Below are 19,012 nucleotides of genomic sequence, written 5' to 3' on the forward strand. Positions count from 1 at the left end.
TATTATACTGGGGGGGGGGGGGGGGGCAAAGGGCAGCACTTGAAAATTGTACTGTATTTCTTTGATTTTTTTTTTTTTTTTTTTTTTGGATTTTTATGTATTTGCTGGTTGCTTGAGTTCCGGTTAGCTGAGAGTTTACTGTAGTTGCCATTATTCCTTTTAGTCACAGACATGGTGGTGACTGAAATGGTGTAGTCTTTCTATATAGCAGTTAGAATTGGCTTCTTATATGTACATACTGTGCTTTTTTTTAGAGGTCAGTTCGTGAATAGGTTGTAGCTGTTACACGAGTCTAAAGTCCTTCATTTAACTCTGCTACTGGAGACTAAATTGTCAGTTATGTGGCAATGTATGTATTTTCTATAGCAGGTTTGCACTAGCTACATCAATTAAAGCACATGCATGATTGAGAATGTTAAAGCTGGCTTTCATTGTATACCCCTTATAATACCGAAATGCTTAGTCTCTCCAGTTAGGGGCAGAAGTCCATCTTAAAAGATTTAAAATAAAGAAAAGCCAGCCCCTAGGATTACGGACACTTGAGCCAGATGAAATACAAGATACATGGAGAACATGGAGGAAAGATCCCCAAAATCTCAAACATTCAGATTACCTGAAATTTTAATCATGAGATTTGTTTCAATGTCTTTGTGTTAAAGTGCAATTTCTGAGGAACAAATTATACAGCCGCCCATCCTATGCAGTTTAGCAAACTATTGGAGCTGTAGCCATTACTGACATTTTCTACATAAAAACTTCTCTTAACTGTCGCACAAGACTTGACAAATATTAGAAAACATTCCTGACCCATCTGCTCCTAACCATCTTTTCAGCACCCATTTCATCAACAGATCCTTGAATACATTCTAAACTTTGATGTATTTTGTGAAAATCAGCATGAGTTTTGCCATAATTACAGTACATCTATTGCAATTGAAACTTTACAGTAACACACACTTCCGGACAAATATTCAGCTGCCAATGTCGCTATCCAAATAACTGTATGATTTCGGTCCTTTTTCCAACAGTATCTTTACAATAAATGGTGCTCGTTTATTTCTGTTCTGTAACTGGTTTTGTCAGCATAGGGCTCTTGAGGGATCTGTTCTGACCAGTCCTCCACCCCCCCTCTCCCCCCACACATTAATGATCTTAAGTGAGATCTGCCCAATGTAAATTGTTCTGTGTATGGTAATGACCTACTGTTTGACTGATAAAATGCACTACCAGTATTTCCTTCTCCCTTCAGAACCAGTTTAGCTTAGCCTGGAACAGGCTAAACTTTACTAAGCTAACAATTAACACAACCAAAACCACGGTCATGCTCTTTGGAACAGAACATAAAACTCTTGACGTACCAGCACCCTGCAAGTTACAGACCCTACAGGCCTCCTTTTTGTCTACAAATTGGTCTTATCAGAGCCTGTAGTTTACTTTATGTAAAGAGATGCAGTCATAGTCCTTCATTAAAGGCTTCATACAGGGTCTCCAGTCTATTCAAAGATATCCCTTGCCATAAGTGGTCTTTCACCAAGACTGAAAATATGGGCTTTGCTTGCTAGCGTTACAATCTTCAGAATTTTTTCATATTATTCCAAACCACTGAAAATAAGATTTTTTGCTTCATAACTTTATCCAGCCCTTGTGAACATTGTTGAACTACCATAACTAAACAGATGGCTTACTGTCGGCAAGGGCTACTCCTACTAAGCATTCTAATTTTTTTAAATATTAAACAATGTGTACTGTGTCCTGACCTTGAATAATTTGATCCTGGGAAGCTCCTGCTTTCCTTGCACAGTATTTATTTCTACCTGTCTTTTAGCCAGTCCCCCATTCAAACTCACTACAACAGAGCTTTCACCAAAATTGCCCCAGCTAGCTAGAATAATAATCCAGAAGACATTCGGCAGTCCCATGACCTGATGTACATCAAGGAAAATATGAGAGTCCATATCATCAAGAGAATAAATGCACGTTTCAGAAGCGCAGGCTTATTTTTGTTAATCTGCTTCTCACAATACATTTTCCAGCACATTATTTTCTCTAGCCACTTTTTCAGTTTAACAATTCACTGATTCTCAGGCATTTGTCCTTTTCTTGTTCTCTCTGCAGTTCATCCACTTTTCATTGTGCAAGTCACCTCTGGAGGTTTACCAATTTATTGCTTTTTCCTATCCCATTTTCCAGTCTTTCTGCTTACTTCTCTTGACCTCTAGCATTCTGTATCCTTTCTCAGTATTTCTCTTTCATGTTTCATATTTTTTTTTATCCCACAACTTGTTCTGCATTCTCCTGTACCTATTTTGTAGTCTAGCAAATATTTTCAGTTGTTCATTTAATGTTTTTTCTGTTTGAATACCTTCATTTGACCACTCTTGTTATAGAGCAGTTTGTGTGCTTCATTTGTTGCCTGGTTAACAAATGTAAAACAAGTCCCTCACGCAAAATTAGTTTATTGGATTAGAGAAGAAGGAAAAAATGACAACAGTGAAACAGCTATTCATGTGTTATCCATTAGTTTTCCAGAAAAGTTCAAATCTCCATAAGACCTTTCCTTCAGAAGCAGCAAAACCTTCGGCATCATTTGAGGGATGAAGCGTCATACTGGACCCCCAGTAATGGTTTTGGTCATCTCTGGCCTAAGTGGCTCCCATATTACCTTCACTTCTGCAGTTTGAAACTGTCATCTTTTTAGAAATTTTTCCTAGTACACCAACCACCAACAGCAGAGTACTTCAGACATGTAGTTACTGCAGAAAATTTCAAGTGTTGTGCATTAAAATGTTGTCTGGAACCATTACCAGGCTCAGAGCTACTTATCCTCCTCTTCCCACTACCCATGCAATTACTGTAACTTTGCAGTTGGTCCTTTAGGTCCTTTGATTGTTATGGAGTGATCCAGAAGACATTGTAGGAGTCTGGCAAACTGCTGCTAGAGTTTAATCTTTAAGGCACAAGCAAAAATAACAAGTTATGCTGAAGACCTGTTGTACCAAACCAAATAAATACGAAAAAATGAAGTACAGGTCACTGCTGAAATCTTCTTTGTTAAATCTCCTTTATTAAAAGTAAGCGCTTTCGGAATAATCCTTCATCAGACATAATTCAAAGTAACAAAAGCAGCCATATTTAAAACACAGATCATCCAATCACTTATTCCTAAAAGCCCGCCTTTTTTGTAAAGCAGGTTTAATTGGTAAAACATCATTAAGACCAGGTGGTCTGTGTGCTCTTAAATCTACTATCCACTTAGATTCAGCTAATGCTGTTCTATGCTGAATGTCCCCCCCCCTCTCATTGGTAGCAATATTTACAATGCATCTGAACTTAAAAGTGTGTGTGGGATTAGTCTCTATATGTCTGAATAAAGCATTGCTCACTTGACATGTTCTAATATTACTAATATGCTGTAAAATCCGAACCTTCAGCATGTTATTTGTCATACCTACATAAAAACTTTCACATTGTTCACAATTGGCCATATATACTAAGTGTTTTGTCCTGCAAGTAGCCCTCCCTTTAAATATAAAAGTTTGTGTCTTATCGGGTGTTTATATTCAATGTCACTATTAATATATTGACAGGCCTTGCAGTTGCCACAGGGATATGTGCCTGCTCTAATATCTATTGTAGGTCTCCTATTCAAATATGTCTCCTTACATAGCAGGTCCTTAAGATTGTTGTTTCTCCTATAATTGAACATGGGACGTTCTGCCACTACGTCCTTAAGACTAATATCACTTCTTAGTATATTCCAATTATTCTGAACTATATTACATATGTCTTTAATATTACTACCATAATAAAAGTATTCTAGGTTGTTCCTTCCTGCTACTACATAATCCTGTATCTATTTGTCTGCCACTAACAGGGCCTTGCATCCATGGCCTATTCTTCGTCTTCCTATGTAGTATATTGTTACTAACCGCCTTACTAACAATGTTCCTCTCATAGCCCCTATCCAAAAAATGTCCACTCAGCCTAGAAAGTTCCTCGTCGCAATATAAGTATCTTCAGAACATACCCTGGATATCCTACCCACTTGACTCTTAACAATATTGGGAAAGATATTCCTCGGGTGCATGCTGTCATAGGATAGCAATGCATTTTGCCAACATTGTTTCCTATACAATTTTGAGGTGAAACCAAGGTTAGTCTGTTCCACACAAACATCCAGGAACTCTATCTGAGTAAAAGAAGTTTTGGCACTAAAAGTCAAAAAAGTGGTGGTGGTGTGGAGAAAGGCTAAAAAGCTCTCAAAGGTGGAAGTATCCCCATCCCACAAAATAAAAACGTCATCCACAAATCTGACATACAAAACTATGTACTTATTCCATTCCTGATTATTAAGAATTTCCTTGGTTTCCCATTTGGACATAACCAAATTTGCATATGTATTAGCACAGGGGGTGCCCATAGCTACCCCCTGTGCTTGTCTGTATATGGACCCTGGTCCTATAAAGACATTGTTATTCAATACCAAGGATAGTAAATTCTCCACTACCAGTCGCTTATGCTCAGTTGCTCCAAATCTACTTATTACTTCACCCACTGCTGTTATCCCATATTGTTGTTCAATGACAGTAAACAAACTGTTGATATCTAGTGTGGCCATCAATAATCCACCATGTTTGGGCTTGGTAGCCGCAGCTAATAGCCCCAAGAAATGCCCTGTGTCTCTCAGAATATTATCTATCTGTTCTAAATACGGTTTAAGTGTAAACTCCAACCATATAGAAATGTTCTCAGTGACCCACCCTCTCCCCGAGACAATGGGTCTGAGTGGTGGGTCTGTCAATGAATTATGTAGGTATGACAAATAACATGCTGAAGGTTCGGATTTTACAGCATATTAGTAATATTAGAACATGTCAAGTGAGCAATGCTTTATTCAGACATATAGAGACTAATCCCACACACACTTTTAAGTTCAGATGCATTGTAAATATTGCTACCAATGAGAGGGGGGGGGGGCATTCAGCATAGAACAGCATTAGCTGAATCTAAGTGGATAGTAGATTTAAGAGCACATAGACCACCTGGTCTTAATGATTTACCAATTAAACCTGCTTTACAAAAAAGGCGGGCTTTTAGGAATAAGTGATTGGATGATCTGTGTTTTAAATATGGCTGCTTTTGTTACTTTGAATTATGTCTGATGAAGGATTATTCCGAAAGCGCTTACTTTTAATAAAGGAGAGTTAAAGAAGATTTCAGCAGTGACCTGTACTTCATTTTTTCGTATTTATTTGGTTTGGTACAACAGGTCTTCAGCATAACTTGTTATTTTTGCTTGTGCCTTATATATTTCTTGGTAACGTTATGCCTGCTGAACATGCTGTATACAACAAAGATGACAGTACCATCATTTCGTTTGATGCCCTTGGAGGCATTGTTTATGGTAAATCAGGAGGAAAGACTGATACCCTGGGTAACCCGCTCCTTGATTTGGGCTTTGGTGTCCAGAAGGAAGGATTACAAAACAGGAATATACCTGCAGCAGTAGATAGAGCCTTTGAGGACTTATTAAAAGAGTGGAATTTCAAGGCAGGCAAAATGCAGCGCCTGCAATGGCAGGCATTTCATCTTGAAGCTTGTTTAACATATGGTATTGTCCCTAGGGGTATGAGAGTCCTGTGCATGCCAGCACAGGGCGACAGATACCCAGACTTACTAGCACAGTGGCAGGCTCTCAACTTGCACACCAGTATGGAATATATGAAGTTACTGATCAAGTTTTTTTCACCAGAACTGGCGGCTTTGAAGCAAGAAGTAACATCATTATTTTCGCGATTACAGACTGACTTTCCAGACAGCAAAAGTAAAGAAAAAATTTCTACTGTTATGCTACAATTATCTAAAGAAGCTGACAAACTTAAAGACGTTAAATTAGGTAAAATCAGGAGGGATCACTCGGATTTTACCCATGGTAATATCTTTGTCTGGCCCAGATTCAAAGAACGAGCAACTGAAACAACTAGACGTCCCTCAATGATGATGACAACACGTTCGGACGCCATACGAGCCACAGAGACGGATTCAGCGGTACACACAGAGGCAAGCACAACGTTGGCCATCGGTATGGTTGCCAATAAACCCACATTGTCTGCCCCGTCAAACCAACATGGAGTCGATATGAGGAGTTCTACTGATAGTCCATCTTGTACTATCAGTAATTTTGGGGAAGATACGATCAACATGCTTACAGGCAATGGGATAGTAACCACTACCCCCAGCAATAATGACATCCTGGCTTCGCATTCCAACAGTGTTTCTCTAAACAGCGAAACACATATTCCACAGCCAGAAGAACAAAAACAGATTCCGGGGGGCCCTTCTAGCTCCACAGTGGAGACAGCAAATGAGAGTATTCACCACAATGAAACAGGGGCCCGGCCGAAAACATATGCAGGGGCTCTGCATTTTTTGGGGAATCTACCGGTGCGGAGGAAAGGAGCAGGCAAGAGGTCCCTAAGCGAGGACAGAAATGCAGACAAGCGTCGGAGGAATCTACAGTGACTAACAGTATGTCTGATGGCATTGTATATAATTTATCTCAATTTGTGTTGAGTACCGATGAGCTAGAGATTTTAAACAAGGGTTTGACCTTTGTCCCTAGCAATAAGTGTGTATACAGCGATATTATATTTGATTTGATGTTGTTCTGTAGGAGCGTGATGTTAAAATTGATTTTTAATAACCAAACTCATGGAGCAATAGGTCCTAGGACCCCTAGTACATTTGCTCCCAATTTTACACCCACACTTAACTTGTTCATGAACGCTTGTGAGTGACCTTTTCAAATATTTTGAGGAGAGAAGTGCTAATAGATATTATAATCTTACACCGACACAAAGGACTGCTTTACATGGCCTTATGGACAAGAAAGAAATCACCATTAAGATGGCTGACAAGGGGGGAGCCATCGTTGTATTAGATACTTGTTGGTATGAAAGGAAATTGATAGAAACACTGACTTTAGATGGAGCATATGTACCCATCAACCCTTTACAAGTTAGAATGATTATAGATAATGTACATAGTCAGTTAAACAATTTATTAGAGAGGGGTCTGTTAGAACATGAAGTCTATGAGTTCCTTAAGGTAGATAAACCAGTTACGCCTGTATTCAAGGCTATGCCCAAAATACATAAATCATTGACAGACCCACCACTCAGACCCATTGTCTCGGGGAGAGGGTGGGTCACTGAGAACATTTCTATATGGTTGGAGTTTACACTTAAACCGTATTTAGAACAGATAGATAATATTCTAAGAGACACAGGGCATTTCTTGGGGCTATTAGCTGCGGCTACCAAGCCCAAACATGGTGGATTATTGATGGCCACACTAGATGTCAACAGTTTGTTTACTGTCATTGAACAACAATATGGGATAACAGCAGTGGGTGAAGTAATAAGTAGATTGGGAGCAACTGAGCATAAGCGACTGGTAGTGGAGAATTTGCTATCCTTGGTATTGAATAACAATGTCTTTATAGGACCAGGGTCCATATACAGACAAGCACAGGGGGTAGCTATGGGCACCCCCTGTGCTAATACATATGCAAATTTGGTTATGTCCAAATGGGAAACCAAGGAAATTCTTAATAATCAGGAATGGAATAAGTACATAGTTTTGTATGTCAGATTTGTGGATGACGTTTTTATTTTGTGGGATGGGGATACTTCCACCTTTGAGAGCTTTTTAGCCTTTCTCCACACCACCACCACTTTTTTGACTTAGTGCCAAAACTTCTTTTACTCAGAGTTCCTGGATGTTTGTGTGGAACAGAGTAACCTTGGTTTCACCTCGAAATTGTATAGGAAACAATGTTGGCAAAATGCATTGCTATCCTATGACAGCATGCACCCGAGGCATATCTTTCCCAATATTGTTAAGAGTCAAGTGGGTAGGATATCCAGGGTATGTTCTGAAGATACTTATTGCGACGAGGAACTTTCTAGGCTGAGTGGACATTTTTTGGATAGGGGCTATGAGAGGAACATGGTTAGTAAGGCGGTTAGTAACAATATACTACATAGGAAGACGAAGAATAGGCCATGGATGCAAGGCCCTGTTAGTGGCAGACAAATAGATACAGGATTATGTAGTAGCAGGAAGGAACAACCTAGAATACTTTTTACGTATGGTAGTAATATTAAAGACATATGTAATATAGTTCAGAATAATTGGAATATACTAAGAAGTGATATTAGTCTTAAGGACGTAGTGGCAGAACGTCCCATGTTCAATTATAGGAGAAACAACAATCTTAAGGACCTGCTATGTAAGGAGACATATTTGATTAGGAGACCTACAATAGATATTAGAGCAGGCACATATCCCTGTGGCAACTGCAAGGCCTGTCAATATATTAATAGTGACATTGAATATAAACAGCCCGATAAGACACAAACTTTTATATTTAAAGGGAGGGCTACTTGCAGGACAAAACACTTAGTATATATGGCCAATTGTGAACAATGTGAAAGTTTTTATGTAGGTATGACAAATAACATGCTGAAGGTTCGGATTTTACAGCATATTAGTAATATTAGAACATGTCAAGTGAGCAATGCTTTATTCAGACATATAGAGACTAATCCCACACACACTTTTAAGTTCAGATGCATTGTAAATATTGCTACCAATGAGAGGGGGGGGACATTCAGCATAGAACAGCATTAGCTGAATCTAAGTGGATAGTAGATTTAAGAGCACATAGACCACCTGGTCTTAATGATGTTTTACCAATTAAACCTGCTTTACAAAAAAGGCGGGCTTTTAGGAATAAGTGATTGGATGATCTGTGTTTTAAATATGGCTGCTTTTGTTACTTTGAATTATGTCTGATGAAGGATTATTCCGAAAGCGCTTACTTTTAATAAAGGAGATTTAACAAAGAAGATTTCAGCAGTGACCTGTACTTCATTTTTTTCGTAGAGTTTAATCTTTATGTACTAAAACCTGAGTGTCCTGGTGAACTGTGCAGAGTATAAAGTGTAACAAACTATGGTGCGGAAGTGGGGGAGTGGGTAATGTTTGCGATTGGGTGGGACACTAGTTGGTGGGACTGGCACTGAGTGCTGGTTCAGCCTACTGTGCTTCTAGAGTCCAGCACTGAACATGACAGTAATAGTGGGAAGAGCCACCGTGCTCTTACTTACCCAGGAATTGCAGCATTTACCTCATCTGCAGGAGAGCAGGCAGGAAATGGATTGGGGCATTGGTCAGAATGGGCTGAAGGCTACAATTCACTTAATTCTGCAATGCATTGTCATTATTGATGTTTGACCACTGTCTGTTGCCACAATCTGGCATTTGGCTCAGAGGATTAAGACTGTGTGCTGATGTCCTTCAAGGATGCATCTGCAGTCATAACAAATGGGGTTGTCCTGTCGTCAGGCAGCCCTTCGGTCGGCCGGATTCCAAAGTCTGGGTCTGGCCTCGGCTGGTGTCGCACTTCACCCGACGTCATCTCTCCTGGTCTTCGGGTATAAAGGCATCAGCCGACGCCATTTTTCTCGGTCTTTCTTGCCGCGTGGCGCCCGAAGCAGAAGCTGTTCGCAAGTGCCGGTCTGTCAGATCCAGAGATTACTACTACCGAATACTACTTCGAAGACTTCTAAAAAGCTAAGTACCCCGTTGGGGACTCTTTCTTGCCTCAGCCGATGTCAGAAAAAGTAAATAATTGTTTAACTTGTGGGAAACAAATACCTCATAAGGATTTCCACTTGTTTAGGCCCAGACCACAACGTAGCAGCCTGTTTAGCCTGTGCTTCCTTCAACCGAGCGGCTTGGCCGGTCGGAGTTTGCTGAACAGTTTTTCGGCTCAGATTTTGCGTACATTATGCCGTCGGATCCTCAGACTACTCAAATTGTTAAACGCAAAGAAAAAGACCGACACTCGCGGTCCGCGGTTTCGGCCGAAACCACGGTTAAGCAAACCGCGAGTGTCTCTGTTTCGGCCGAAACCGAGCAAACGGGTCAATCTTCAGCCGAAGCCATGACTACTACCGAGGCTCCTGTTACCCTAGTTGAATCGGCCTCTGAAGTTTTGCCTACTAATGTGGTTCCTATTGAATTATCAGACACCATCCCTTTGGATGTCTCTACCCCAGCACGTGGTGCTGCTAGGCCTCCTGCAGCCATGTCTATTAAGGCCTTTGCCAGGGCTAAAGCAGCCAAAACTGCTAAATCAGTGCCTGTTAAGCCCCCCTCACACAGGCCCAGTTCCAGTTCACAAATGCTTACTTTGGCAGAGGATCTCATCTCTTTAATTAGGGGATCCCAATCTCACCCAGACAGGGCCTCTCAGCCTCCAGAAAAGAGACCTAGAGAAGAGCCCCCAGAGCCTGTGTCCTCTGATGATTCTTCGGATGACTCGGACATTACAGACCATCCAGAGGCTCCTTTTTCTACTTATGAAGATTCCGATGCTGAAGAATCTATTCCATCTGCCTCTCCACCAGAGGAATTTTCCTTTGGGGAAACCTTACATGCCATGAGAGAACAATTCCAATGGCAGGGACAAGATTTCTCAGATTCAAGAAAAAGGCTTAGGACCTTTCTACACTTACCACAACATAGGCCCTTAGCTATACCTCCAGTTCTGCCTGTTGTGGATGATGCATTTAATGATGTTTGCACTCGATACTTTACCTCCAGCCCCTGCCAAACCAGATAGGTTTTACAGGGTACCAGACACTCATCACCACCTATACAAGGCCCCACTTGCAGATCCTGAGACCATCTCCCAGGGGCCTAAGGCAGTAGCTTCGACCTCAGCAAAAAACCCTCTTCCTTCTGAAAGGGAATCCAGGTCCTTAGAGAGATGGGGGAAAAAAGTTTACACCTCTGCTACTCTCTCAGCTAGAGCTTTGAACTGTCAGTTTCATATGATCCAATAGCAAGAGTTTATGCTTGATCAGTTAACTAAGAAACTGTCCTCTGATGACTCCTTAGATAAGAAATATGTTTTAGAAATGGTGAATAACATTCAGCAGGTTAGTAACCATTCTTTAAAATGTGGCTATGATGCACTGGAGGCTTCATTTAGATCAGCCATGACTGGCACAGTTATAAGAAGGCATGCATGGTTGAAAGAACAGGTCTTGCGGATCATGTTAAAGCAAAGCTGTTAGATGCTCCTATGGATAAGGCCAGTCTATTTGGTACTCCTGCTCAGCAAGTAATGAAGAAAATGGAAGAGAAGGCAAAATCTGTACAAACAGTTAAGGATTTCTTACAGGTTCAGCCCCCAAGGTTTAGCAGGAACTGGCCTTCCAAAAATTGGTCCTTTCCAGACTCCTCAAAATCTGAGAGGCAGGAATAGACGTGCCAGAGGCAGAAATCAATCCAGAGGAGGTGCCTACAGAGGACGCCAGTGGCAAGGCAATAACCAGCGAGGCACCGACACAACCACTGCCACTGCAACAGGACAATCACAGTGACTTGGCTCTGACGCCGCCTACCAGGGAACAAATAGCAGCACCTTTAGGCGGAAAGTTAGCCTTATTTTCAAAAAATTGGCACTATATCACAAAAGACAAGTGGATTTTGCAGACCATAGACCAAGGCTACAGGTTTCACTTCCACACCTTACCAGTAAAAAGAGGAATGCCAAACCTACCTCCAAATCAAAAAACAGAAGCTCTAAAGCAGATAGCTCAATTAACAAAGATGAGAGCTGTGGAAAGAGTACCACTAACAGAACAGGGCAAAGGATTCTACTCCAGACTCTTCCTAGTACCAAGAAGAGAAAAGTTGGAGACCTATTCTCGACCTGTCCATCTTAAACACATTCATCATTGTCCCAAAATTCAAAATGCTGACCCTACAGCATCTTCTTCCCATGCTGGGCAAGGAGTGTTGGCTGGTAACTCTAGATCTCAAGGAGGCATACCTGCACGTCCCCATACGACCAAATTGCAGAAGATACCTCAGATTTCTTGCAGGATCAGAGCATTATCAATTCTCAGCATTGCCCTTTGGCTTATCTACTGCACCCAGAGTATTCACAAAATGCCTGGCATCAGTAATCGCTCATTGCAGGCTACAGGGAATCCAAATTTATCTATACCTGGATGACTGCCTGATACAAGCGGACAACAAAAGCAAGCTGACAAAAGACTTACAAAGAGTCATTTGCTTACTACAAGCCCTGGGATACACAGTCAATTTAAAAAAGTCAAGACTGATACCATCCCAAACAAGAACATTCTTGTGTGCGGAATTGGACACAGTAAAACAGATGGCATTCCTAACTGCAGAAAAACAAGAACAACTCCCTCTTTACTTCTTGGCATTAAAAAAGCAGAACGAACTAACAGCAAGAAAAGTACTGCAGGCCTTGGGCTTCATGGCATCATGCATAATCCTGGTCCCCCATGCCAGACTGCATAAGAGAAAGCTACAGTGGTACCTAAAGAATTTATGGTCTCAACACAGGCACAGCTTAGAAACCGAAATCCCACTAATCCCATGCCTGAAACAAGAGTTCCTATGGTGGGCTCAAGCATGCCAGTCAAACCCAGGCTTGCCCTTCCACAACTTTCAAGCAAGCCAAACCATCACAACGGACGCCTCAGACCTAGGCTGGGGGCACACATGCTGGACAAATGCATACAAGGATTATGGACTCCAGACCAGCTGCACCTGCACATAAATCAAAAAGAAATGCTGGCAGTAAAACTAGCAATCCAGAATTTCAGACCATTCCTCAAAGAAGGCCATTTAATGATAAGGACAGACAACACCACAGTCATGTGGTACATCAACAAACAGGGAGGCACTCATTCATAGCCCCTATGCAGAATGACTCTGGACCTTTGGAATATGGCTCTGAGCTACAACATCCAGATACAGGCAATATTTGTACCGGGAAAAGAAAACATCCTAGCAGACATGTTAAGCAGAACTACCTCGGATTCTCACGAATGGATGCTACACCCGGACATCTTCAAGGCCATCACAAAGAAATGGGGAATGCCACAAATAGACCTATTCGCATCCCCACTCAATCACCAGCTCAAGAAATTCTGCACAAGGACATACCACCCACTAGCATGGAAGGTGGACTCTCTATCCTTCAGTTGGAAAGGCCTGACAGCATATGCATTTCCACCTCTTCCTTTGATGCACAAGGTACTACTGAAAATCAAAGAGGAACGTCCAAGGATAATTCTGATAGCCCCAAATTGGCCAAGACAACACTGGTATCCATTGCTGAGGAGCATGTCTCTGGGGAGAACGTGGACACTACCCCTGATGCCTTTGATGTTAACTCAGAACAACTACAACATCATGCATCCAAACTTAAAAACTCTGCAACTGACTGCCTGGAACATCACATAACAGCAACTAACCCAGATTTATCCCAAAGGGTAAAAGACATTATCCTTGAAGCCCGCAGACCTTCAACAAGAAGGAACTATGCAGGAAAATGGAAAAGGTTTGTCATTTGGAGTACTGAAAGAGGAAAAGATGTGTCAAAGATAGACATTGCTAACATCCTGGAGTACTTGGCAGAGCTTCTACATACAGGCCTGTCCTATTCCTCCATCAAGATACATGCATCAGCTATTAATGCAGAATACAGCTTCGATCCCCCTGTCTTCTCACATCCTCTACTCAGGCAGTTCCTCAGAGGAATCAAGAATGTAAAACCTCCTAGGAAACCACCATTACCAGCATGGGACTTGAACTTTGTGCTAGAAAAATTGACACTCCCTCCATTTGAACCAGCAGCAACAGCAGATCTTCAACACCTATCATGGAAAACTGCTTTCCTACTGGCAATTACTTCAGCAAGAAAGGTTTCGGAACTACAGGCCTTAATGGCAGTACAACCCTTCCTAATCTTCCATCAAGATAGAGTGTCCATGAGAACTAACCCTACATTTATGCCTAAGGTGGTATCCAGAGTGTCTCTAAACCAGGCAATCCACCTACCTACCTTCTTTCCCAAACCACAGAACAGGGGGGAAAGACTGCTGCATACCTTGGATGTACATAGACAGTTACGCTACTACCTGGACAGAACCAAAGGTAACAGAAAAACTGACCAGCTTTTAGTAGCCTATGCAACAGGAAGGGAAGGAAAAGCAATTTCCAAACAGACAATCTCTAAATGGATAGGAAATTGCATAAGATTCTGTTACTCCTACCATGGAAAGCAAATTCCACAGAACATAAGACCTCACTCTACAAGGGCTACAGCCACTACCACAGCTTTCTTACGAGGAGTGGCTACCAAGGACATTATTGAGGCGGCTACTTGGACCTCCGTGCATACATTTGCCAAGCATTACAACTTACCTCTATATTCTAGATCCCGAGCAGGGTTTGCCACTGCTGTCTTGCAAGGGATCCTAACTACACCATAATTCTTCTTCCTCCTACCCTAGTTTGGCTATGGTATTCTACCCATTTGTTATGACTGCAGATGCATCCTTGAAGGACATAGTACAGTTTTGTACCTACCATAAATGTAGATGTCCGAACAGGATAGCATCTGCAGTCAGGATTACCCACCCTCCTTCCCCTCTGTGGTACTCCTAGGGTATTTACCCTCCTAATAGCTAGCTAGGGGGGGATCTCTTATGGTGTATTTGTTTGTATATATGTACATACATGCTTACCTTTTGTGTTTGCCTACTATCTTTTTTTTGGAAACATTGGCATTTATCCAAAATTTAGTTTTCCAAGAGGGCAACTGGCATCTGGGGCAAGAAACACTGAGGAAAATGGCGTCGGCTGATGCCTTTATACCCGAAGACCAGGAGAGATGACGTCGGGTGAAGTGCGACACCAGCCGAGGCCAGACCCAGACTTTGGAATCCGGCCGACCGAAGGGCTGCCTGACGACAGGACAACCCCATTTGTTATGACTGCAGATGCTATCCTGTTCGGACATCTACATTTATGGTAGGTACAAAACTGTACTTTCGAGCTGCTTCTTGTAGTCTAGGGTTTAATTCTCTCAGCCTGCATTTAAGTCACGTAACCTGGTTGTGCTTTCAGGCAATCAGGAAATTGTGTTAGGCTCCACAGTAGTCTCTTAAACCACATGCCTAGTAACAGCCTGTAAATTCCTAAAAGAGAACCTGCAACTTTGACTTCTTGCTTCAAAGAAGCATACAAGCAGTTGACGTGCTGACATTGCTCGACTTCTCTTTGTCTGAGGCGTCTTTCTTAAAGTTTTTGATTTTGATCTGTGTATTTGTTCTGAAGCATAGTCAAACCATGTTCTTGCTTATTAGCTGCACTTTTTTTTGAGTGTGCTGATTTATTTGGTCAGTAATACTGCCTCCTTTAACTGCCATTTAGTATTCTTAACCAATTTTTTCTTATTATAATACATAGTTAACTGTAGTAGTAACAGCAGGGAGTGTTACTTGTATGTGAGACTGCGTAGGGGTTGTGTTGGCTCACTGGATTCTTCTGTGTGGAACTAGTTTCCTTGCTCTTGGTGGGTAGAGTAGTAGGGAGGGTAGATATATGTACACACAAAATATAGTCTGAAGAGGTAGACTGTAGTGTCCATTCTTTACAACATAGACATTTTACAATCTTCTTTCTAAGTGATTTTTTTTTTTTTTTTGCCAATTATTTTAAAGGCCCGTTTTATATGACTGTGTTGCTTTTTGGAATATTAATTGTCAATGATTACTGTCTGGATTTTAGATAAGTTTTTTCTTTGTCTTAAACAGGTACTTATGTGCCCTGAACATGAAAGTGAGAAAGTAAACATGTACTGTGAAATGTGTCGAAGACCAGTTTGTCATCTTTGCAAGCTGGGTGGATCTCATGCAAACCACAGAGTAACCTCCATGAGTGTTGCTTACAAGGTTCTCAAAGTAAGTATTTGTTTTTTTTTTATGTTAGCTTAATTTACATTTAGAATAAGCTTGATCATTAAATGGCAACAAGTATGTAATCTTTTGGAAGTGTAATTCTCCAATATTGGAGTTCATGATATTTTGTGTGACACTTAAAAAAAAAAAACTGATATGGCCCTTGCATCCTTGCATTTTGGTAGTCATTGCAGATGTTGCAACAAAATTTAGTACTTGTGTGTTAAACTTACCTTTTTAAAAATTCTACAGCCACTGAAGTGTCAGATGTACTCTTCAAATTTCCATTTCTCTGTTTTTCCTGATATAAAATATCCTGTTAACTCTTTCAACAGGAGAAGCTCTCCAAGAGTATTGGTTTCCTTATCAGTAAAGAAGACCAAGTGAGAACTCAGATTCGTGAACTAAGCACTATAATTGAACATGCAGAGGTAAGAGTTCAGGAGTGAGGGGTGCCCTTAATTTGCTTCTTTGCAAGCAGAATAGTGAGCATCAGAGGACTATATAATCTAAGTGTATTTAGGACATTTGTCAGCCACTGTTCATACAATATACATTTCTATCCTAAACTAACTAGGAGCACCTCTACATAGAAATTGTACTGTATATAGCAGAATTTGTAAATTATGCTGAGAGGCTTCAGTTTGCAAATGTAAGGGCGAAAGAAAAAGTTGTCACAGGAATGATTTAAAGATGCCTTCAGTGATGCTGTAAAAAGGATTCTGATTTATCATGTATGTTGTGCGCATGTATCTACCCATTTGTAGAATAAATTTGGGCAAATGGAGGATTTTAAAAAGTAGAATTTTTTATTGTGTGAGCACTTTCTTAAATCCATTTTTCTTCATGGGGCTATAATGCTAGCTTGATTTTTCATGGTTAGAAGTGTTGTGTATTGCTTTATAGGTTCTTAAGGAAGTACTATGCTGTCAGTCCTTGCAGGCCATTTTAAGCCTAGTCAATTTTTCTCAAAGTTGAGAATCAAATTCTGTATCTTATGCATGTAAGGTAAACACCTTAACCATTATGTCACAGTGAATTCCTTCAGTTTCAATTTGATGCCTTTTTTTTTTTGTAATAGTTTAGTCCCTTTTTGTAGTTCTGTGCACTGCAAATGAAGTCATTTTGTGCTTAAGCATTTATGTTCCTTAATCTAGATTCTAATTTGAACTCTGATAAATTAAGCCATCTTGTAGACTTCAGTATTGCCTAATGGCTAATCAGTGTACACACTGGGTACCTGTATATGGCTAAGGCCTGTGATACTTGTAGACTCAGATATTCAAAAAAAAAAAAAAAAAAAAAAAAAACTAATTTAAAGTATTAATCTGTGTAACTATTGGATATAAAATTGGTGGACCGTCAGGGCAAACACACTGAGGGTTTATAATGCACTTTCTTCCAAAGGACTTGAGACAGGTGTTATCATGCAAGCCTTGAAATTCGGTACCTTCCTGTCTGGCATGCACTTGTCTAAGCTGACATCAGTGGTTCATGACTAACAAAGTTAGCAAACTCTGTGGTGTTATTTTGCCAGGTGTGAGGCCTATATCCTACCCTGGGTTTTAAACTTTACTTGTACCTGATGTCAACTATGGGCTCATGCTCAGTGCTGAAGTAGTAGTATGCTACCTTTTGGGAAGTATTACCCTTCTGCTTACAATGCATCAGATAGCTTCTTAAAGTTGCTACTGTTATGAGGGACTTGGGCACATCCATGAATAATGAATTTTCCTTTGCTCACCCCATTGTCAGCTGCTAGGAAATCATTCATTCTGGCCTAAGTAATAACTAAAGACATACCCTTCAGCTCCACGGAAGATATTGTCACCTTGACCTCATCTCGTATCAGGCGCATATAACCCAGGTGGAAAGAAAACCTTTGATGTTCTTCGTCTCACATTGCTGCAGTCATAACCTGTGGGGGTAGTCCGCTGTCCTCGGTCGGCCCGAATACCAAAGAGTTAGGCTGGCGTCGGTCATGGGCGCCCGGAGCTGACGTCGGTACGTAGTAGTACTTAAGCGCATGACCGACGCCATATCCCCAGTCTTTCTTGCCGCATGGTCCAAAGCAGAAGCAGCGTTTGCAAGTGCCGTTCGGCGTTCTGAAATTTTCAATTTTCGAGTTTCAGACCGAAGACCAAGTTGGGCTAAGTACCCCGTTGGGGAAAATTTTTGTCTTTTCTTGCCTCAGTTAATCCGGATGTCAGAAAAAGTTAATAATTGTATTTCTTGTGGGAAACAGATACCTCATAGGGACTATCATTCTCTCTGTATTCCTTGCTTGGGGCCTGAGCACGACGCAGTCGGGTGTCGCTTTTGCACTAGATTTAATAAGCGCACCATTAAACGCAGATTAGACTGTGCTAGGTTGGTTTTCGGTAAGCGGTGTAACTACAACATGCCGTCGGATCCTCTGACGCCCGCTACCGCAAAAAAGCGAAAAGATAAATCTTTAAGGTCTAAACCGGATGAGTCGTCCGTTGCGGATGCCGGTTCTATGGAATCTACGGTTGAATCTGTGGATCCAGCCGAGGTCTCGGCTGAATCCCAGGGGGAACCTTTACTGTTACAGGAGTTGGCCTCTCAGGAGCTAGGCCAGGCCGAGGGTGCTTCTCAAGTTTCTGTGGTTCCATCCTTACAAAAGGTTATTAGGCCTTCTACTTCAGTCACTAAAGGCCCTGCTAAGGCTAGACCTGGTCTTTCTGGTACGGGCCATAGCCCTAGTTCTTCGCGCTCTGTTCCTAAAAAACATATGTTGAAAATGGCAGAGGATTTGATTACTTTGATCAGGGGTTCTATGCCCCCTCCAGAGAAGAGGCCTAGGGTGGAGACAGATTTAGAGGGAATGGAGCAGTCCTCAGCTGAGGATATTCAGGATTTTCCTCCCTATTCAGATTCGGATGCAGAGGATTGCTGTCCTTCTGCTTCACCTCCAGAGGATTTTTCCTTTTCTGAAACCTTGCATTCCATGAGGGAGCATTTCAAGTGGGAAGGTCAGGATTTTTCAGATTCTCGTAAGAGGCTTAGGGAATTTTTGTTTTTGCCATAACATAGACCTTTAAGTAAAAAAGAAAGAACCAGCAACTCCAAAGGTGATGAAGAACAGGAACCTTTGGCTATTCCCCCTGTTTTAGATGTTGTTCAGG

General features: G+C 41.3%; 1 protein-coding gene across 2 annotated transcripts in view; it reads left to right on the top strand.

Annotated features, from left to right (window-relative positions):
- TRIM36 (tripartite motif containing 36) overlaps positions 1-19,012 on the top strand; it is a 1,224,111-nt gene that overhangs the window by 695,462 nt on the left and 509,637 nt on the right. For both annotated transcript variants that reach the window (XM_044059328.1, XM_044059329.1), the window contains exons 4-5: positions 15,720-15,866; positions 16,199-16,294. In XM_044059328.1, coding sequence (XP_043915263.1) covers positions 15,720-15,866; positions 16,199-16,294 — 243 coding nt within the window. The remainder of the gene's footprint in view (positions 1-15,719; positions 15,867-16,198; positions 16,295-19,012) is intronic.

Source organism: Protopterus annectens, chromosome 17.part0 (assembly GCF_019279795.1).
Source record: "Protopterus annectens isolate FY-2018-M chromosome 17.part0, PAN1.0, whole genome shotgun sequence".
NCBI lineage: Eukaryota > Metazoa > Chordata > Ceratodontiformes > Protopteridae > Protopterus > Protopterus annectens.